Source organism: Podarcis erhardii (genome assembly GCF_964252035.2).
Source record: "Podarcis erhardii genome assembly, chromosome: 6".
In the NCBI taxonomy this organism is placed as follows: Eukaryota; Metazoa; Chordata; class Lepidosauria; order Squamata; family Lacertidae; genus Podarcis; species Podarcis erhardii.
The window spans coordinates 81,223,939-81,247,198 of NC_138510.1; the positions used below are offsets into that span (position 1 = coordinate 81,223,939).

Genomic DNA, 23,260 nt, shown 5'->3' on the forward strand with positions numbered 1-23,260 from the left:
GCTGGGTTTGGGCGGCGGAGGAGAACTGCGCCCAGGCAGACGTTCTGGAAGTTAGTGACTAAGTTCCCTGATCGGCTTGGAAGGGGGGAAAGGTTATGCTGCTGTTTGAGACGCCCGATCCTGTGCTCGTTTACTCGGGCGTCGATCCAGCCGCGCATAATAGGGCTTTGCTGAACTGGCACTTTGCCCACCCCCCCAAAAAAAAACACGCCCGTGGTTGCATTCAGAGATTGTGATCCTAAAGACGCTTCCTAGCCAGCCACTTAGAATCATAGAATTGTGGTGTGGGAAGAGAGTTATCTAGTCCAAACAGCTGCAACCTTAAGAGGGCTTACAGGTGGGACTTAACCTGTGCCCCTCACAAGACGCACACGCATGGAAATGCAGTGATGGAGAAACCTACACCTGTTGAGTGTAGAGACGGTTTGCGCATAACACACTAATCCCAGCCAGATGCACTAGCTGTCAATTAGTTTCTGGGCCCAATTTGACCTATGAAACTTTGAGCGGCTCAGGATAGCAATACCTCAAGGACCACCTCTCCCCACATGAACTATCCCAAAACCTGTGATCATCTGAGGCCCTTCTCCATGTGAGATTCAGAGGGTGTCCACACAAGAATGGGCCTTATCTGCAGTAGCTCAATGTTTGTGGAATGCTCTCCCCAGGGAGATTTGCCTGATGCCTTCATTACATATCTTTAAGTGCTAGGCAAAAACATTTCTTTATAATCAGGCCTTCAGCTGATTAACATTCTAAAGGCTTTTAAATGTGTTTGGGGGGATGTTATTGATTTGTTTCTGGTTTTTTTTTGGTTTTTTTTTTTTTTTTTTGTTCTACTGTGTATTTTATGTTCTCATGTTTTATTTTTATGTTGTGAACCACACTGTGATCTTCTGATGAAGGACAGTATAAAAATATTATTATTAATAATAATACTTGTCATGTACCACAAGCATCCTGTTGAACGTGAGTGAGGGCCATCATCCTAATTATGACAGTAGCAGAAAGTAGGGAGTGGATTATTTATATATGTAAACAACACTGCAATTCTATATACCAGTACATGTACCTGGGATATGCTGCAGGCTTCAACCATATGACCAATAAAAACAAAGCTGTTCATCCTCACTTTCCATATATCTGGGTTTTTTGTTGTTGTTCCAAAGATATGGCAGATGTACATGTTTACACTCGTAACAGTATTTAATATGTTCTAGTGAGTTTTCATAGTTATTGTGTTATTACCACCTTGATAATTATTATTTAAAGTCAGTATGTAAATCATTTTAACAAATGAATCTCATTGAGCTTTGGGACTTATTTTTGAGTAGACATGTATAGAACTGCGCTGTAAATGTTGACGTGTGAACCTTGAAGCAAAATGGCTATACTAAAGGTTGCCAACTTTTCTCGTTGGGGGATGCTTCCCCACCCAATTGCTGCACCTTCCTTCCTGGAAAGCTTCATAGCTGGGTTTCTACATGACATTTAATGATTGAAAGAATCAGCATTGGCAGCACAAGCTTTAATACCATTCATAAGCTTACCAACCAGCTATACTCATCCCTGAAATCTTGCAGTTCTAGTTCTCTCCAGTATATGTAGGAAGGTATTTCATACACACCGAACACACATCATTCTGTGCACAGTACTTTACAAAACAATGTGCATAGGGTGTGCATGCGGTACAACCTGTAATTCCTTGTCAGTTAAAACCAACTTGTTGGTGTGCATAATTAAGCATATGGGTGTGCCTAGTCATGCAAGCAAGTGCCGAATGAATCCTGGTGGTGTTTTTAGTTTTAAATGGAATGAACCTCAGTGGAGTTGCTTGTAATCTATACTTTGTATAAGTATAGTAGCTGTTCCAGGTTAAAAGTATCTGCATGCAAAATGCTTTATAGCCTAATTTTAAGCATACTGTACTCAGAAGCAAGCCTTACAGTGGGGCTTATTCTCAATAAAATTGTACAATTAATTCCCATTAATTCTCATCATTCTTTACAACCATATTGTGAGGTGGGTTAGGCTGCAATATACTGATTTGCCAGAGGTTCTAATGGGCCTCCTTCTCCACCCCCAACAACAAACCAACTCACAAAATTTGCTGGTGTGCATGCACATGCAGTTAAAACTATATTTGGGTTTTTTCCTAAGGAAAACTTGAAACCGTGCAGTAGTATGTGATGTTTATGTGCACACGCTCATGCAAGACACCTGTGTATTTCCCTTCTGTGTTTGCCCACCAGTACTGCTTAAAGTTACAGTTCATGACATTTGGAAACTTACACAGTATGGGATAATAAAGTACCTTAAGTGCATGAAGAGTTTCGCTTACTCCTAGTCAAGCTTGCCTCTTCCCGCTTCTGGTAGGCTCAGGGATGACGAATGGGAAGCAAGTGGAGAAAATACTTTCCCATTTCCCACTACTCAATTTTGACCACCCAAGCTTTCAGTCACCATGTGCCTACAGCTGGTTGAAGAAGACTTTCCACTTCCTTCCATAGCAAACAGTTGCCATTGCTGTTCTAGTCTCCCGATCAGGCCAGGCCAATCCCTGCAGCTGCCTGGCCAAGAGCAATGGCAGGATGAGCTCATCCATCCATCCATGTGCACAGGGCCAGATTTAGGTGTGATGAGGCCCTAAGCTACCTAAGGTAATGGGGCCCTTTATATGTCCAGCTGTCCTTTGTCAACAACAAATTGTCGCTGATTTTTGTGTTGAATATATGCTGTACAGTATGGTAATTTATGGACCTAATAAGTATCTAAAGCCATTTGCATATGTTGCCATGCAACCAGTCTATGCAGAATGTAGGCACCCTATATATAGAAATGAGCAAACCAGTGATATTTTAGGGAGCAGGCTAGCAGACCATGACTTACATCATATTATCTTTTATTTTGGAAATGGTACATTTTTTTCTTTAACTTTTTTGGGGGCCCCCCGAAGAGAGTGGGGCCCTAAGCTATAGCTTGTTTAGCTAATGCATAAATCCGGCACTGCATGTGCAGAGGGGTGCAGTGCAGACTACTTCTGCTAAAGCACTTTAAAGCACTGTTTAACAAACCAAAGTCTCAAACCTGCCTATGGTGGTTTCAGGGTTGCTTTTTTATGGGAAAGGCAGCAGAGGGTGGTGAAATTGGTTGCTGAAATAGTACTAAGGAAGGAGAAGTGAAACTTTGAGGTGTTCTTGCAATCAGAATTCACACACACACACACCTACTAGAGGTCCTCTTTTCTCCCATGGGTGGAAAAAGGCATTGATCACCCCCACCTATCTCTGTGCTGGTGTTATAATCAACTTCACACCCATTCCAATGCATTTCCCTAGAAAACCCAGCACCGCAGGAGACTGCATAACATCGGACTACATTGTAGGAGTGCGTCACATGCTGTCCTCTACCAGCTCACCCCAAACCCACACTATGGATATAGCAATATAGGGTTGATATGACTCCAGGGTAGCCAATCTGATGTTGTGCACTAAAACTTCGATTGCCAGCAGTCATCATTTTGGAAGTTATGGTTCAAAAGCCCTGGGGGGAGGGACCACATTAGCTACTCCTGATGTTATCCATCTTCTCTCAGCTGCAGCACCCAGCACCCACCCCTACAATATGAGTATAATATAAAGGTGGACTTCCTTTGCCTTGGCAGGGTAATTTCAAAAATGTCTACAAACTTGGAGAGAAATACATATCTGCATGAAATAAGACCTGACCTCATAAGAGTACAAGCTCCTGTCACTGCAGCTAACTTTTGTTGTGTGCTTAATATACTACTGCCCAATCACAGATACACTGCATTTCTGAAATTTCTTTTTAGCACTATGAATAAGCCCTGCTTGTTTAAAATGTGTTTAATGGGTACTGTGTAATATAGTCAGTCATTTGCATTGTAATGGACATTGTAACGTGTTTGATGGTGGAAATCTGTCTGGTCAGGTGAAAGTTGGTTTAACTGTCACTGGGGTCCTTAACTGACAGTTGAGGAAAGAAGTTGGAGCTAGAACACTCAATATGCAAAAGAAGGCTAGAACCTATGCATATTCTGATTGGTGATTACAGGTTTAGAATTCTTAGTTAGGCAGTGTGATTGGCTGGTGCTCAACTAGGTGGGGCACAAGAAGTGAATATATAGCTGGGTGCTATTCAGTCAAGATCAGTCTGTGTTAGTTGGAGACGGATGCCAGCAACCACCAGGAAGGTAACCAGAAGAAGAAGAAGAAGAAAGCAGAGGAAGAGAACTCAGAAAGAAGATCTGAAAAAAAATGAAGTGTAGCTTGGTGGCTAGAAGACTTGCTGGGGGCAGCTGAATCACTTGGCTTAGAGTAAAAAGACATGGGAAGAACGTGTTTACAATATTAAGGCAGAAGAAATGAGAGGCAGTTTAGAATGCTAAACAGATCTGCACTTCAATAAGTTGGTAGGGATCAAAACAGGCTTTAACAAAAGTCCTCATTTACAGCACTGGTAAGGCTTAACTGGGGTGGAATAAATATGAGGTCAATCTGGTAGAAGAGTTTTAATAGGGTAACTAATTGCTCCTAAAAGCTATATTGGTGTTTAAAGTGGCAGTAACAAGTTAAAGTGTTTTTTTTAAAAAAACTCCTTCCCTATCGGAAGAGAGCAGGTACTAGCTAGGAGAAGCACAAAAAGCTCAAAATCCTATAGACTGAATGTTTCCTCCAAGTAGATGGGGCACATAATATTGTTGGCTGCCAAGCAGGGGCATGCTAAGGACCCACAGAATGCTGGCTGGCTCTTGGGAAAATGAAAACAAGAGGGAGGGGGAATGGAATAGTGTAATTATTATTTTTTAATTATTTTTTATTAAATATTCCATTTTAACAATCCAATCAAATCACATTAAGTACTCCAAATTATACAAATACATATCATATAGTCAAAATGTTCTGCCAAATTATAATTTTTTGTTGGGGCTTCCCATGCTTCAAGTTCAGTGGGGTTCTAATCATCTTATGTTTCTACTGCCTTGAGTTTCCAATAGTTCCTTCTTTAAATCTTCCTGTTGTTTTCCTTCCTTCTTTCGTGGCCTCTGAGTTGTTTCCACAGGCGAGTTGAAATAAACAATAATGTGCTTCTGTGTGAAATTTGTATGGCTCTCCGGAATAGTGTAATTTCTAGAAAAGGGCAAGGCTGGTTGACTGAAACTTAACAGGAACACTTCACACTGCAACATTTTGCTGCGGTTCTCAGTTGTGCTCATCTAACGGCCACAACCCACCAGAAAGTAAGCATTCTTAATTACATTAAAATCAGTGTGTTAGATGGTGCCTCTTGTAACCCACACATGGTCCTTTTGGGAGGAAGACAATTTTAGGCAGAAAAGTGATTCTAATCATTTCAAAGCCTTCCTCCTTGTTTCTGAGCAACTGTAGTTGTTGTTGTTTTTTAACCCATGATAATTTCATGAGACTGAACTGTGATGTATCCAGATTAAGGAATTTAAATTACAAGTCTCTAGATAGGTTTAAAGTGTCCTTTTTTTTTTTTTTTTTTTTTTGCACTTTAGGTGGAAATAGAATGCCAGCTACATTAACAGCTTTCACTGCTAAGTCCATTACTATATCAACAAAATATGGTTTCTAAGGCAACGTCAACACCCAAGGGACTTCAGTCAGGGCAAAATCGTTTTTCAAAAGATATAGTCAGTTTCCAACATCTACATCAGGAAATCTCTTAAAAGCTGAAGTTGGAATGCTCTGAATTAAAGCTAAGTGTCAGTGCAAGTAACCTATAACTGTCTTAATTATGTATTGTGCCAACCAGGGTCAGCCCAAGACCCTGACCCTAGTGCCCAAATTGGCGCCCTCCACCGCCAGGGAAGAAGGGATGAGTGAAGATCTATATCAGGAACAAGGGGGAAATAAAGAGCTACATCAAGATCTGCTGCCCCTGTGGATCCTGGCACCTGAGGCAGTCGCTTCACCTTGCCTCATGTGTGGTCTGGCCCCGGTGCCAACAGACAAATGATCTTTCCTCAGAAAAGCTGCACAATTTGGAACAGACAAATGTTGATCTGGGAAGAGTTAAACACCACCTCCCCACCTGCCATTTTGCCACTCTGTGCCCTCCTCTGGAAATGGGGCTTCCTCTTTAAAAGTGTCTGACATACTACAGTTGCATGTATTTGCATATATTATATAATGGGCAGTTTAGGCCAAGGCAATGGGAAGAAATAGGGGGCAAACAATATAAATAGCTGAGGAATATAGTCACCACACTTAAAAGTTGCTTTTTCATACTTACTTGACCTTTATATAAAAAAATACATGTCACTAAGGTGTTTTAAGTACATTGAGAAACGTAGAATAGACATGGCAAACACATGAATCACACACACTTCAAAGGGACAGAATGAACTACAACTCCCTCTTGAATGTGAGCTTAACAAGCAAACCTAGCTTTGCCCTTGTACAATGTGTGAAATGGATCACAGGATCTCCACGTAGGAAAAATACATATGGACTATAATATGTGTAAAGTATAGAACAAGTGCTTATCATGGTACCAGTACACCGATCACAACATCACATCAACCATTTCTTAAATAATAACAAAATTGTACAAGCAGAGCTGGCTGACTTCCATTTATATAGCCAGTTTTGTATCTTGACTGTTCACACAACATAGTGGTATGTATTAGAGAGGCCTACATAACTATTTTTATGCAGAACTTTCACCCAGCTATTCTGCTATTCATATGTTGTTTAAAATCAACCAAAGAGTGGTCATAGTGTGTGATCGCATAAGCTGTTTTAATACAGATACTGAGCTAGTGAGTCATTCAGACATCCTGTGCTAGCTCATCATTTCTGCTTGAACAATAAATTGCATAGTCAAATTTGTTACCTTTGACAGTTTCTTAGCTACATTAAAACAAACACTGTGTTTTGAAATCATTCAAGTATGACTGCTGGGAAAACAGAAAGCTACAAGTGCAAATTGCTTTCTTTTTTTTAAAGGAAAATATAGCATCTGGAATGTTTGATTGGGATCAACTGCCACTTGGCTGCTTCTCTCCCATAACTATTGATTATTAGTCATTCTAGCTGATTGCAACAGAGGGAAAAGTGAGATAGTACAGTCTATGGGACCAACTGTTAATGGCTCTGCCTCTCCTAGAATTGCCTCAATGACCATTGAACCTGCTCATGAAACAGTTACAGTATGTAATTGTAACAGAATAAATGCCTGAATCTGGATCTTTTCCTGTTCCTTAACTATCTCTTTTCCTTTTTATACCATAACTCTTAGCTTGTTAAGTCTGTGGACAGGAGCTTTGTTCTCTCAACATTCATAAAGTAAAGGTAAAGGTACCCCTGCCCGTACGGGCCAGTCTTGACAGACTCTGGGGTTGTGCGCCCATCTCACTTAAGAGGCCAGGGGCCAGCGCTGTCTGGAGACACTTCCGGGTCACGTGGCCAGCGTGACAAAGCTGCATCTGGCGAGCCAGAGCCGCACACGGAAACGCCGTTCTCAACATTCATACCACTGCCTAAAAGATGATAGATATCATTATTATTATTTCCTACAGTTGACAAACTATTTATGAGCTCTTCCAAACATTATACAGAAGTACAAATGCTATATCAGATATAAGGTGGCTTAATAAAACGATATTGTGGAAACGAAGGCGATAAATATATGATAAAAATAAATGTATATTTTTAAAAATAAGTAGTTTGTTGTATGTGTATTAAACAATAAATTCATATTGTTGCAAGCTTTCATGTCAAAAGGCAAGGGCATATAACTATTCATGCTTGGCTTGCCATGGCAAAAGATCAGCAAGGAAAGACAGATATCCATGTTAATTTTATGCACACTCCTACACACACAACCCTAAATTCCTAAGCCATTCACTTTTTGTTGGTTGAATGTATCTATTAAACGGAGAAAACACAGCTGGTTTTGTTTTTTGTTTTTGTTTTTTAGATGAAGGAGCTCACCATGACAGCCCCCCTAGTCACAGCCCAAGGGAAATCAAACCTAATTGATTCTCTGATTTTCTCAATGCTAAGATGCCACAAACAATAGTATAGTAAAACCTGAAAGCCTCATTATCACCTCGTGCATTTGCCAGATCAAGAAAGATCTGTCAATTATCTTAGATCTCTAGCAGATGATGTCATTGCTCCATCTATGAAAATAAGTCCTAGAGCTACATTCCCTACATTCCTCTTCGGTTATTACACCACTGCTTGACCTCCTGTATGCTGGCATGGTACCTAAACTAATTAGAGCATTTCACCTATTGATTGGTTGATTATGGAGAGCCCTGAGATTTCTAGAGTCCTTTACAACATGTACTTAAGGGGGCTTTTAAAGCCTCGACCTGTCCGTCCCGACTTTGTTAAACAGGCAAGATAAAGTGCCATTCCAAGACAGCTATACTATTTTGTAAGTCTTTTGCCAGCCGAACCTATGACTGGTTTGGCTCCATAAACTGAGTGAGTCATCCAAATGTGATTTTGCAGACCATGCTGCTGGCAGCAGTAAAACTGCTAGCACATTTGCAAAGCTAAGCAGTGCCCGGTACAGTTTCACATTGGATAGGTGACCATGTGTTGAGACTAGATGCATTGCAGGTGGATGGACTAGATGAACCTCAGGGCCCCATTCAACTCTGCAATTCTGTGATTCTAAGTTCTTGGCACTCCTAACTAGGTGCCTGTTTTTTTGCACTTCTGAATAGGGTGGCCAAAAGCTACAGGGAGCAGGGTTCCTGCACCCTTAACAGCTGTGTGGAAGAAGGAATTTTAACAGGCTTCACTAAACTATTAAAGGTACAAAAACCACATTCTCTTTTGCTTCAGTTTACCTTATTGCCAGATGCAAATAGACCAAACTGGTCTCATCCATTGGTTGGAGAAGTTGCAGCTATAGGTAGTTTGCTTCTTTACCTATTCAAGAAATAATATTTTGCTCCAGTTACCCCCTGCTAAAGGGGATTCATGCTGTGGCCCCAGCCAAAGGACTTAGGGGCAGTTTTGTATTGTGTTTGTGGGGTGTTGGTTTTTTAATAGTATTACCTGTTGCTTGTAAGCCACCTTAAGAACCACTTGATTTAAAGGCTGGGTATAAATCTTCCATGGTTTGCATCCATTTGTCTCAGGAGATATTGGAGGAGTGTGCCTATGGGAATGAAGTAAAACTGTTGGAAGGTTGCAGCACCTGCTGTGGCTGTTGAGACCAATATGGGAGAGACATGTTTTGTTGCACCTGGGGCAGATGAAGACATCCAGTTGTGCTACTGCAGATCCACCATGTCATTTATTCTCTCTGCGCTCCTCCCAATGATCATTCCTTCTCTGGTCACTGCTGACATGAGCTGACTGTCTCCAGGCACTGCGGTCATCAGGTTGTAGATCTGTTAAAAGGCACAAGAGCGTCAAAACGGGGTTGTATCTGATCATTTGGCAAGCCTTTCCAACATGCTAAAGCCAGTGGAAGTATATGTGTGCAGGATCCCACCCTCCAGCACCAAATCTGATTGTGTTACAAAGGAAAATGCATGAGAGGATAGAGTCTAGGATTCTATCCACTTACATCAATGTATTTATAGTTCATTTTTCAAGGGAATGCAAACTTATTTAATATAATAGCTTCAGAGAGAAAAGGCAAAATAGCTACTCCATACCATGTAACTTCTGCACCAGGTGTATCATTTCAAATAATTGGTAATGTTTTATGTTCCAAGAGCCACATCCTGTCAGTTAATCTTTTCCTACTGACTCCAAGAAAGTTATACCATCACCATAATTATATTGCGCTTGGTTATTTTTCAAATAGTATTAAAGGTGGTGTTCATCAGAACAGACTAGTTGATCGCTGACAGAGTGCATGGAGACTGGACCTTGGCCTGTTCCCCCACAAATATCATAGCACAGGTAAGGATGACAGGCATTGATCCTATAACAATGGAAGGCCTAGGAGAGGAGGCAGGGGCAGACTGGACCTTGGCCAGTTTCCCCACAAATATCATAGCATGGGACCTAAGCTGACATGAAGCTAAACTTTGTTGCTAGTTCCCAGTTCCTTATTCAACACAGCTACACGAGCTGTCTGAAGAACTATAAGCATATATACCCTTGAACCAGGGGCAAAAAGCAGCTTTGGGCTATGTCTCCATGACTGGGAGACTGCTTCTTTGGAGATGCACAGCACCAGCATTCTTTCCACACCAAACAACATTTATTCATTCATTTAGCACATGATGCAGCCAAGAGAATAGATAACTGGGAGATCATGTTCATTTTGTTTTTGCACAAATGACTCTCAAGTGTGATGCCCCCCAAGCCAAATATGGTTCATATGTACAGTGGTATCTTGGTTTATGAACTTAATCCGTTCCGTTCTTAAACCAAAACTGTTCTTAAAACGAGGTGTGCTTTCCCTAATGAGGCCTCCCGCTGCCGGTGCCCTTCCACCATTTGGATTCCATTCTTAGACCAAGATAAAGTTCTCAAACTGGGACATTATTTTCATTTTTGCGGAGTTCATAAACCAAATTGTTCTTAAACAGGACTGTTCTTAAACCAAGGTATCACTATATATCAATAAGGAAAATGTTTTGCACCCCAAAATAAAGACTGAGTCACTCCAGATGACATGTGACCAGTGCCAGGAAACTCTTCCCTACAAGACATCCTAGCACTCCGTCCAGCCTAGTGTGGTGCCCCCCCCATGCTCAAATATAATGTACCATGATGTGTGTATGTATATGAATGAAAGTGGGGATATACACTCAACACCACTGTCCTGTAACACTTTAGCAGCAACAACTATGTGTTCCTAAACAAATGCATAGAAATAGTGATTAGGCTTTATGATTCACAATTCATCAATCAACCCCTCTCAATGACTCAGTACCACTGAATAAAGCATGTTGTGAAAGTCTGCCCTTTACAAAGCGAAAAGCAAACTATAAAATGATTAATTCATAAAATATTTATTAGTGATGATTGACAGGAGCTTCAGAGTTGATGGGTGAACAGAATAATATTTCTGAGATGAGGGAAAGAAAGGAAATCCCTGAGCCACTGAAGAAGTGCTTGGCAAAACAAAATTGTGTGTCTCTGATTTCAGCTCCAGTCCTAAATCCCAAGTGCCATCGAACTCAGTAGACCTAACTTTTGAGTAGACTTTTATAGGATTGAATTGTTAGTTACACATATTCAACATCTATGTATTATAAAATACATAAAATATATATTGTTAATACATTTTATGTATTTTATTCTTCTTGAACATTTGTAGTGATACTGTGAACACAGTAGAGGGAGCTATAACATCAGGCTTATGAACGGAGGTTTAAAAAACCACCAACAACAACCACTTTTATAATATACTGAATAGCAAAATATTTAATGCAGATTTGAAAATGTAAGCTGCAGTTAAGATGAGGTGTGTACGTATGGGACAGTTGTTGTGCATGCAAAGATGACAGCTTCAGTGAATACGAGTTTGGCGGAAGGAAACATCAGGAAATCAGGTAAAGACATCCCTACTCCCTCTCTGGTGTGTACAGCAAAGTGAAAAAGCAACTTGAAACACAGGGGTGGGGGGGACAACCACATTGTGTTTTAAGTCCTAATGTATATAAGGACAATCTCTAACCCCCCACCCTACCCAACTGATCCTTCTTGCTGTCACTGCCTGGTCATCTCCCTCTCTGAGTGAGGAGAGTAACCTCCACACTTGCCTCACCTCCTTGGTTGCTGTAAGGATTGGCCAAAGAGAGGGCACACCAATGGAGAAAAGCCCCACTGAAGGCCAAATGTCCCCAAAACTAAAGCCACCCAGCTGATGAAAGATCATTACACTTGCTAGTCTGATGCAGTGTTGAACTAGGATAGGAGGGAGAGACCCTTGTTTCAAATCTCTGTTCGGCCATTAAGCTCCCTTGGGTGACCTTGAGCCAGTCACTGCCTCTCTTCTTAACCTACTTCAAAGGTTTGTTGTAAAGTCAAAATTGAAGGAGACGAGCCACGTACACTGCCTTGAGCTCCATGGATCAAAGGTGATAAATAAATTGAAGTAATTGGTACCGCATTATATTTGGCAAATACATCTTTGGCTCTTCTGCATTTAGGCAATCTGTTAAATCAAGCGACTAATGATATCAGCAGTCTTAATCTTACTACGTTTTTTTGCTGAGCGTGCTCAAGACAGTAATCCTCTTGCTATTTTAAGAAACTTCTCCTCAATTGAAGGTCCTTAATACATTTAGAAATCTATCCTGCGCAACAGTTTTTGGCCAAGAAGGGCACAGGAAGGGTGTGAAAGAAGTTTCTCCAGGTCACTGATCCAATAACACAAGCACATATCAACTGTAAAGAAGGTGAGGAGATACGGTATATTGTTTTATGCTCCTTGGCAATCAGGGTGGCTAAAAAGTGATAAAAGGAGTGAACCACATCACATTAATCACTGTAAGAGTGGAAAGGTTGGTGGTAGCAACTATTTTAGAGCAATGTGAGACGTGATCAGGGAAAGGATGAGGTTGTGTAATGTAGAACTTTGTCCCTCCTCCTCTTATGCTTTGTAGGTTTGCCACTTTTCTGACAGCGCTTTAATAACAGCTCAATGACCAACCTAAATTGGGCATGGGTTGTTTTCACCAATAAGCCTGCCCTCTTAACACCTAAATACATACAATGGGAGTAAGCCCCATTGAACACTGTGGGGCTGACTTCTGAGTAGACATGATTTGGCTTGCGCTACAGGGTTGCCCTCTTTGTACTATTATCTTTAATCTGGAACATGTTCTTAACTGTCCAGGGGGTGGCAAGTTGTTAGAGCGAGGCTGGGGCACCTGTGGCTCTTCATGTGCTGCTGGACTCTCACCATCCCTAGTCCTGAGGCAAGCTGAGGGCAACTGCCACGGGCGGCAGGACCCACACGACCAGCAGGTCCCATTGTAGATCTTTATTCCCCACCCCTTGTCCCTGATGTATATCTTCAATCCCTCCTCATTCCCTGGGGGGGGGTCATTATGTGCCCCAAAAAAAAAAAAAACCAACGTCCCGGGGGCCGGCCCTGCCCCCTAACCCCTGGCCATGCTGGCCTGGGGCTTGTGGAAGTTCGCACGGTATGCAGGGCCACAAGGCAGCCCTGAGGGGGTTGGGGAACCCCCGCCATTTTGTCGTTCGCCTCAGGCTCCCAAAACGTCTCGGGCCGGCCCTGCCCCTAACCATTGGCCGCGCTGGCACATAAGATAGCCACGCTGCCCTGAAAGCGGCTGGCGGACTCGCCTCTGTAGCTTCAGGAGGGGAGGCGGTCTTTTTTTTTGAACGGCGGGCGGGCGGCCGGGCGGGCTCAACCAGGCGAGAGCGGCGGGGTACCGCTGCGTGGCAGCGCCGCCTGCCTGAGGCGAAGACAGCGCGCGCGGGCGGGAGCGTTTCTAGCGTTTCTCTTCCCCTCCGCCGCCCTCCCCTTTTCTCCCCACTGTTCCTCCTCCTCCTCTTTCTCCTCGCCGCCGCCGCCTCCTCTTGCGCTTGGTCACAAGGGTCGAAGGAGGAAACGGCGCGGCTGTGGTAATGGAGGAGCCGGCAGGGGGTTAGCCCGCCGGTGGAGTGGGGAGGCTTCTTCTCCCCCTCCCCCCGCCGCCTTGTTTACTTCTTCCTTCCTTCCTCCCTCCCCTCGGCTGCTTCCCGCCGCCCCGCTTCATGGCCTTCATGATGATGAAGAAGAAGAAGTTCAAATTCCGCGTGGAGCTGGAGCTGGACGAGCTCTCCTCGGTGCCCTTCGTCAACGGGATCCTCTTCTGCAAGGTGCGGCTGCAGGACGGCGGCAGCTTCAGCGGAGAGTCGTCCAGGTAAAAAGGGGAGCTAACAGCCTCGGCCGCCGCTGCCACAACCCCTCGTTTTGAGAAGCCCTAACCTGGCCGGAGCGATGGCAAATGGCAGGCGGAGAGATGTCGCCGCTCAGCCCCGCTATAGTGCGGACGCGCCCCGGCACAGAAGCGGGGCTGCTCCGCTTCCCCCGCAGCCGCAACACACCTGTTAAGTCTTCAAAGGCGCAGGAGACACGCTCATTTTGCGCGGGCAGGGAGTAAATGCTATAGACGTGTTTCGGTTTTGATCCTCCTCCTTTCCCAGTCCTTAAGAGACCCGGTGGGGAATGAACTTGTTTCCTCCTCAAAACCTCTTGAGCTCCCATTCCCACTCCCACCCGCCAAATGCCTATTTTCGGTGCCAGGGCTGAGTTATCTTCTAACTGCATGATGCACGTGTAATGCAGTAGTGAAGTCAGTGTCTCTGGTCACACCTTTGGGTGACCAAAATAATGCATTTGCCCCAAAATGGATGGGATTCGGCGTGAGGCTTCCAGATCAAAAGGTACTGTTTCCAGGCAGGTTTGAGCCCCTCAAACCTATTGTGTTTGAGATATAGATAGATAGATAGTCCCTAAGTTGAGGGCTGAAATTGGTGAGATTTATGGAGTAGTTTCCAATTCTGTTAAAGATTAGATGCAACGCATGCATATACATATACATACAAACATACACACGCATGCATTGCATTGCATCTAGCATCTAATTTCTTTTAACGGAATTGGAAACTACTCCATAAATCTCACCAACTTATTGTTTTCCTTCCTACGTGACCTAGCAGTTCTGTTGCTGATCCAGGCAACACAGAACTGGAAACCTCCCCCACAAACGTTGACACCTAGTGTTAGGGATTGCTTAATAATATCCAGTCACAAAGTATTCCTTCAGTAGACCTATTACAGAACAGCCCTATAAAGTACAGTGGAATTTCTGGGAGGGAACTAGAAAGGAGCCAGAAGGTCCAACGCCCAAGACTAGGCTCTTACTACCGTCTCGCACAACTATCTCTATTTTATGCCATTTGCAGAGACTAGGAATGATCATTGTGTTGCACGAAGGTGCCAGCAAAGTAGATAGCTCCAGTTGGAGTACGTAATTATACAAAGTAATGCAGTACGCTACAGAAAAAGATAAACTAAAAATCTCAGATTTTAGCCTGACACGTAAGCTTGTCTGATCGTCCCTAGGGAAGTGGAGAAAGGTATTATTTCAGCCAGTGGACCAGTCACACATTACACAAAATGCTACTAGGATGCTGGCTTGAACCACCTTGAGGCTACTTTATGTGCCTTTCTTTTGTGTCGGAAGCAATTCTCTACACAGTTCCAGTGATGTTTATATGCAGTTCCTCCCTCTGTTTCTGCATTTTGCAATGATATGTTGAAAATTGGCAGACCCACATGGGAGGAGGTTCATGCAGACAGGCTACGTGGTAGCCTAGTTTCCATGATGATCACAGAAGCAATTATCAGTCTTTCAATTTTTGTTTTTTAAAAGTAAATTTTATCACTGTGATTGAATATGCAGAGAAATGTCAAATGTACTGGGTGAAGTTGTCCTAGGTGTAATACAAAAGTCATCCACAGATTTACCCCCAAATGAATATTTAATGAAATCCATAACTCCTCTCTCCGGTTGTCGCAGTGCCTGAAGCTTCAGAGGAAGGGGAGACTTTTTACAATTCATTAAAATAATAATATCACTACTTCATCTCAGTTGAGAAACCAGTGTTTTGAAACCCTGTGAGGTTCTTCCTTCCAACAGCTGTGCTATGAAGATTTCTTGAATTTATAATAAGGTATCTTCTTTTGCTTTCTAACCTCTTAACGGCAAATCTGTATGCAGTGGTTCTTATAAGTTCTAAGTTCAGACCAGCATACAAAGAAATACACAGCTGTTTCTGTGTGCCCAAGGGGGTTCAGGGCTTTTGTTTCTTAAACAGTGTGCTCAAGTGCAAATACACATGCACACGTAGTCATTTATCAGTGCTTATTATGGCTAACAGCTTTTGAAACTGAGTTCTCAAAAATAGTTTGGGTTATGGCATAGGAATTTGCTGTTCAAAAACAAAAGGGCAAAAATCCCACTGAATGTAACCAAGCTCTTGGACTTGTTTAAAATCACTTTTGGTTCATCATGGTCACAGTTTTCTTGATCCTGCATAGCATTTCTCCCCACTTTAGTGTGACATTTGTAAATTACAACAAAGAGCCTTCTTAACATTCAGCAATACAAAATTCTGTTTATTTCCTGAATCATTTTAGTTGCCTTTTTCTACTTTGAAGATGTGCTCTATAAGCCTAGGTGAGCCTGCTGTTGTTCCACATGTGGAGATAGTTCCAGTTGTGATCTCACCAGGGCATCATATTACAGTATTGGAAAAAAGAGAGATTTGTAATTGCATCATACTGGGGTTTTCAGTTTTCCCGTGTTTGACTGAGAGTGCCACTGGATCTGATAATGGCAGGATTAACTTGGGGACCACAAAGTGTGAAAGGGTGATCTAAAGTGAAGCATGGATTAACACGTGATTGTAGCTTGTGTGTTGCCCAGAAATGTATGTGGACCTTCTGTAGCCCTTTCCATCAGAGCTTATCATAATTAGAACCTTGCAATATCAATAATTTTGCATGTGAATTTGCTTCTTTTCTTCTTTCCTCCCCATCCCATTTTCCTTTTATGTTTTTCATACTGTATTTACATTGTAAGCCTCAGGGGAGCAACTGTGTTGTTTTTATTGATCCATAAGACATTCTGTGAGCCTTTCTGAATGAAGAGTGGGGTATAAATGCTTTAGATACATACTGTCACATCCAGTTTTACAGTATTGTATTGATGATGTGATCATATATCATGATAAGCCAGGGTTTCTAGCTTATCACAATTTATTATTTATGCTCCTACTTCACTCCTCTTCTCTTAAAAGCAGGAGAAACTCTTGTTACATCTGAACCCAGGATCTTGTTGGTCCCCAAAAAGCCAGGTTCAACAATCCAGTAACAATGCATGGTTTAAGTTTGGCTAGCAAGCTTTATAAGAGTTTCCTAGTTTGTCCTGTTTGCACCAGGAAAGGAGTGAAGTGGGAACAATCAGGCAGCCAGCATGCTGCTTGTGCACAGTAAACCATGATAAGCTCAAAACCCTGCCTTATGACATGCAAACACAGACAATTACTTTGTCTGTGTATGTGTTGTATATATCACAGCAATGTGCCAAATCTGAAGTTTTAATGGAGGTGACAGTTATAAACAGCACAAATGTGCAGTTACATGGCTTTTTAGTTTATAATGATTATTTCCAAGAATTGGAATATTCACTAATGAGTGAATATGCTTGAGTTTGGTAAATATGAGCTAGCTATTCTTAGGCTATTACCATTACATGTATTTTTTAAATAAATTCATTGTGGTCTAGTGTGCTGCATTTTGAAAGTGGACTTGAGAAACCCAGTTTCAAAATAAATGTTTAGCAATGGATAGAATTGTAACACACATCACTTTTCTATTTGCAGAATGGTCTCATTTGCCCTCTCTTACTGAGTTTATATGAGGTGGCATACTTTGTGACATACATCTCAAGCATGATATTTAATTTAGTATCGATAACCAGAATTCTGATAAATCTTACAAGCTTGGGATTTTGTATAGCATAGTAAGGTAAGGTAAAGGTAAAGGACTGTTAATGTAGTATAAGAACCTGGAAGACATTTAATAAACTTTGAAATTTTAAATAGCGTTAGAAAAACCTGTGATAGAAAAACCTGTGCTAGAAACATTCAGCTGTATAAAAATTATGAATCATTAAACTATGGGTCTTTTCTGTGTCTGAAAAGTATAATTTTATATATTTCTTTTAATAATGTTCACCTGATGTTTCTTTGTGGTGCCCTGTGAGGAAAGGGATGGGTTAAGAGAGAGTGCCCAAGTTTGTTCAATGTGCTGTACGTCTCACTATGGAATTATTCATCTTAAACAAGGGTAGGCAACCTAAGGCCTGTGGGCCGGATGCGGCCCAATCGCCTTCTCAATCCGGCCCATGGACGGTCCGGGAATCAGCATGTTTTTACATGAGTAGAATGTGCCCTTTTATTTAAAATGCATCTCTGGGTTATTTGTGGGGCATAGGAATTCGTTCATTATTTTTTTCAAAATATAGTCTGGCCTACCACATGGTCTGAAGGACGGTGGACCGGCCCACGGCTGAAAAAGGTTGCTGACCCCTGATCTAAAACCAAAGGGTTTTTTTTGTACCACAGACTGATCTTAGAAGTTTCCATGATATGTTTCACTACCCTTCTTTTCTTGTTTATTGGAATGCTGTTTCTCTATCTACCAGTATAGTTCCTTGCAATATTAAGGCGTGTGTGGGTGTGACTGTTACTAGCTTCTGAGAACAATGAGTTTAATGTGGAAGACGGCAGTTGCCATTGGGCCGCATGCACACTGTGGGTTGTATTCAACATACCACTGAGCACAAGGATTTCTCCTTGCGTAACAGAATGCTTCCTTCTCCCTCATGCACCCTCTAAATCTGTTATGAATATTCCCCAATGCTCCAGAGCAGATTTGTTGACTGTGGAGGGGGTGATTTTTCTGCCCTTCATAGATTTCAGGCATTTGACATTCAAAGATGTTGGCCTTACGCCATTACCTGGTTGCCTTTCTCCATGCAAATTAACATTGCTAGTGGGGGAAAAGTAATGTTGGAAGCTGTCAGCCCGTAGTATTCTGCAGTGCCATCATACTATTAAATTTTATGATTTAGCCGCAGCGTAGCAGTACATGTTTCCTGGCAAACTAAATCTTAAACAAAATCACAGCACTATGTTGTGTGTTAATTAATTGGAATCAGACTCTTCCCAGCTTATTTCAAATGTGATATGTAGCTATAAATTAAATTGTACATGGCAGGATTGGAAAAATCCATTATTTTGCCATTCTTACAGTGTAATCAGTGGAGGAGTTCCTGCTAAGTTCAATGTTATTTACTCCCCAGTAAATGTATTCTAATTGTGAGTATGGGTTTAAGAGGTAGTCTGCAATGAGTGTTTGCGAGAAGAAATGAGAAGTAAATATTACCTTTTCCCCAGATGTGATGCTAAGGTCCAAGTTGAGAAAATGAATCTGTAACGTTTGTGCTGTATGGCTTTGGCTGTAAAGTGTATGCGGTGTTGCAGCCCTAATCTCAGGGTGCATTAAGGTGAACCTGAAATCCCTGCTATCTCAAAATAGGCCTGTGTGTGTGTGTGCACACATTTAATCCCCCTTAATTTTGGAGGGATGGGCATTCATGCAGTTTTTCTCTTTTCTGTGTATAAGAAGTATTTAGAAATAGCTAATCACTCTGTGCCATATTCTTTTTTGGCGGAGCATTCCTTCCCCCCACCCCAACACTATGTACATGAGATGCAGCATACTTGATAAATATATAGTTCCATTTAGAACCGCAACACATTTTTTATTGTAAAAGTATGAAGTTTCATGCTATTTCCTGTGTTAGAGGCACATTTTACTGGCAAATGACTTTGATTCGTTTAGTGCAGCAGAGGAAATCCAGCTGTGGGGACTTGGCAGAATTCCCCCTGACCATATGCAACAAAACTGTGGCCTCAGTTCTTTTTGCAGGATACTGGTGAATTAATGAAGCAGAATGAGATGCTGAGTGCCAGTATACAAAAATTATGTAGCAGTTTCAGTGCTGGCGGGATATACCGGTAAATGCTTAAAAAGTGTTTGTAAATCCCTAATATCAAATAATGTTTATGTGCTGAACTTCCTTTTTAGTATGACCTGTACTGATAAGCTCCAGACATTGACACTGGGTTCTTGCTTATAACAGCCTTGACAATTATTTGCTTTTAATTCTGTAGGTGTGAAAATACATTTGGCATTCCGCTCTGTAATGAAATTGGCTCATTTTCATTCTCCAGTTCGATACATTCAAAGTCCTTCCTTCTATACAGACAGCGATTGTTTTATGTGCGTCCGATATGTGCGCGACCGTGCACTTCATGCCGAACCCAGAAGTGACCCAAAAATGTCACAGAAAAGGGGACAGAACAGAGTAGGGCAGCCTTACATGGGCCCCGTCAACGCTGGGGGGAGGGGGTTCCAGAATGTAAGTGCCATGCAAACCGGTCCCTGCTTGTATTTTAACAGTTCTCTGAATAAATTACTTCATAAATAACAAATGACAGTTTTTCACACACTACTGATTGAAGCACTTAGAACTCCCTTAGTTTTAAAGACAGCTGCCTTTGCAATCTCCCACGTTGAGCTGAATCAGTTGATCAGCCTATTTATTTACTTTTTAATTACCTCAGCCAAGAAGGTTTATACGATGACTATTTCTAATTGTCTTTTCCTCTCGTTGACCACAAGTGTTGTTGGGACACTGCATATTCTAGCTTAATGTTTTATTTGATTTATTTACTTATTTTCTGCTTCTTATGTTTGTAAGAAATACATGGGTCACTGCATATTGTGCATGGTGGGAAATGGTGTGTCAAGTGGACTGGGTTGCCTGTGACAGAATCATGTTTTTGTTTTATAAAGGGTTTAGCATTCCTAGTTGCAGGAATAAAATAAAAAGCCACAGGCCCCATCTGCAGACTTGCAGTCTAAGAATAAAATTAAGACACATTAGGCAGGGAGGGAAAATAAAGAGGAATTTGAAATAAATCAAGGTGAACAGATGTGTTTTAAGGAGGCACTTGAAAGTTAGTGCAGAGGAAAAAATATATTGGCAGATGGAATGGTATTTCTGAGAGAAGAAGCTGCATGGAGATAAAGAAAATAATATTAGGTTAAACAAGAAGTTTGGTACCAGTGGAGAAGGGTTTAGGGAAGCATATGTAGAAAGAGGGCTCTATCATTTGCAGAATCAAATGTAGATGGCTAAAGAAGAGAACTAACTTCAGTGATATACAGGAAATATTGCACTACAGCAATCCCAGACTAACAAGATAAAGTATGAGGCCATTTTACATGTATTTCTTTTCTGGTTTTTGTTTTATGATGTACAGTTCCGGTGGAAATCTGATATGAGTAAGAGCAGTATAAGAATATAAAGTAGTAAACCAGATTGTGTTCAGAGGGACTTGCTTGAGCGAATGGTGCACAGCATATGTACAGGGTTTTTTTATATATAAAAAAGGAAAAAACTGTTGTTAAACATAGTGGACGTTATTTCCAAGTAAATATTCATAGGAACAGGACTGGAAATAAACTGCATCCAAGTAAACAAGATAACCCCACAGTTCTAAACTAGCACAAATAATGAATCTGACTCATCCAATTACAGAGTCTCAATCAAATACAAAATCCAGTAGTAGGAAAGCCACACTGTTTGTAAAACAAAGCAGAAGGTTTCAGCCATTCCAGCAAGGGTACTAAAAGCAGTGCAGAACTGAACATATGCAAACTTAACTATTTCTTCTTCACTGCCCGAATTCCCACTGAAAACAAGCTATAAGCTTTACACTACAAAGGACAGCCTCTGGAATAGGCCTGTTTGCCTTGGGCAGTTTATATTTACACCAGGTGACTAGGCAAATTGTGATTTGCAAATTTAGGAAGTTGGCAACACTGTTTGCTTCTACTGTTTTGTTTAGAATATTTCTAGCAAAATGTTTGAACTTACATGTGCTGTAAATCAGAATCTCAGTGTGCATGTTTGTGTGGAATCTGTGTGTTAATTATAATTCATTATAAAGTTATCTTCCCCCATTCTCTAAACTTACATTCTGGAGCCTAGCTTAAATTTTTAAAAAGTTTACAGAAAAGGTGAATATATCAAATAACTAAAGTCAAGCCTATGCCAACCCACTGTCCAAACCATCAGCTACATACAGTTGCCTGCTAGGGGGATGATAAGCTACCTGATTTTATAGCCTGCCACATGATTGCAAAAATAGGAATGGCCAATTGCCTAGGAAATCACAGCAATATATCACCAATGGGCAGCCTTTGCAAGAGTCCATAACTTCACTAGCCATTGGCAAGCATGTATTTTACCAGGTGAGGGCTTAGAAACAGGGAAAGTTCCTGCTTTTCTCTTAAGCCTGGAGACTAGTGAAGGCTCCTTGCATGTACACTGAACCTTGGAGATTTGAAAAGCTACAATACGTTTTACTGGTTTGAAAGCGCTTTCAAGGCATTGGGCTCTGAATGCTTCCAAAAGTCAATGTGACATTGGAGACAATGTTCTGTCTCTCCCTCTTGGGAGGAAGGATACAACCACTGTTGTGTCATCATCATCATCTTCTTCTTCTAAAATATTTGAAAGAAAAGAGGGAAGCCTGCCTTTGTAAAGCTCCTTCAAAGTCCAAAATTGTATGAGGAACTTCTGGGAGAAAGGGAAATCCTGGTAGGCATGCCCTAAAGGCCTTTTTTTTTTTAAAAGCATAGCTATGAAACTGCTACTTCATAATACAGATAGGAATTTCTTCTTTCTTAATGCAGTAGTCGGGCATTTTTAAAAAAAACAACGCTACTCATAGTACATGACCAAATTACTCCCTAAGGCTCATATGAAGTTGACTCACAGTGGAACATTTTCATCAACTTGTTCTGCAGCACAGTTGCCAAGTAGACTGTCATCTCTGTTCACTTTCCATGGTAACCAATCAATGTGTGAAATATTTTGGGGTGGGGTGGGGGAGATTTTTAGAAAATCCTACAGTGTTAAACTTCTGACTACAGTGGACCCTCAGGTTACGTACCTCTCTGGATATGTAATCTTCAGGTTGCGAAAGCGGCAAACCCGGAAGTATTTTTCCAGGTTTCACCACTCGCGCATGTGCTGAAGTGCTCTATCACGCCATGCGCAGAACCGGCACCTCTGGTTACGGATTTTTCGGGATGCACAAGGACCCCCAGAACGAATTAAATTTGTATCCAGAGGGTCCACTGTACTTAGTTGCATGCAGTGTTCTATTTGCTATCTTTCTCTGACTGCTTTTTAGCTGTAGGTAAATATTAAATTGTTTGTGAAATTACTGTAGTACCACATTTGTTTTTATTTAAGAATTTATAGACAGATTTTCAGTTGGGACAAATTCTCAAAGCAGTGAAACAACTCAGTTTGTATTTGGTGAACTTTTTTCTGTCTCAGGGAGACAGAATGTAGACTGGAATTTCATTAGCAGAATGCAATTGGATGTTTAAGTGCCTTGGTTAAATACATAGTCTTGCAGGTATTAAAGCTTGCCTTGAAAGTTTTAGCCTAGTGCAGAGATTTTCAACCTTTTTGAGTCCACAGCTCCCTTGACCAACTACCTTTTTTTTTGTGGCACCCCTGTTGGGCTCAGGAGCCCAGTTATGTCATGCCTTGTCTGCAGAGCTGGCAGCCTCTCACCCTTTTTCAAACACCCTCCTTTGTGGAGTGTTC

The 23,260-nt window shown here is 41.6% G+C and overlaps 1 protein-coding gene and 1 long non-coding RNA gene across 5 annotated transcripts in view; both read left to right on the forward strand.

Annotated features, from left to right (window-relative positions):
• The first annotated feature begins 35 nt into the window (after window positions 1–35).
• On the forward strand, window positions 36–5,812 carry LOC309343984. 3 transcript variants are annotated; one of them, XR_014157478.1, is made up of 3 exons: window positions 36–50; window positions 2,511–4,811; window positions 5,143–5,466. It is a non-coding gene; the product is annotated as an uncharacterized lncRNA (long non-coding RNA). The 3 variants fall into 3 exon arrangements; XR_014157479.1 differs by lacking the exon at window positions 36–50 and adding an exon at window positions 5,543–5,763 and having other exon boundaries at window positions 2,953–4,811; window positions 5,143–5,260; XR_014157480.1 differs by lacking the exon at window positions 36–50 and adding an exon at window positions 5,800–5,812 and having other exon boundaries at window positions 2,954–4,811; window positions 5,143–5,260.
• Window positions 5,813–11,286: 5,474 nt separating this feature from the next.
• The window catches only part of EEIG2 (EEIG family member 2), a 38,358-nt gene continuing 26,384 nt past the window's right edge, over window positions 11,287–23,260 (forward strand). The window contains exon 1 of one of the 2 annotated variants that reach the window (XM_081866102.1): window positions 11,287–13,852. In XM_081866102.1, coding sequence (XP_081722228.1) covers window positions 13,704–13,852 — 149 coding nt within the window. In that variant the 5' untranslated portion in view covers window positions 11,287–13,703. The remainder of the gene's footprint in view (window positions 13,853–23,260) is intronic. The other variant, XM_081866101.1, reaches the window with a different exon arrangement.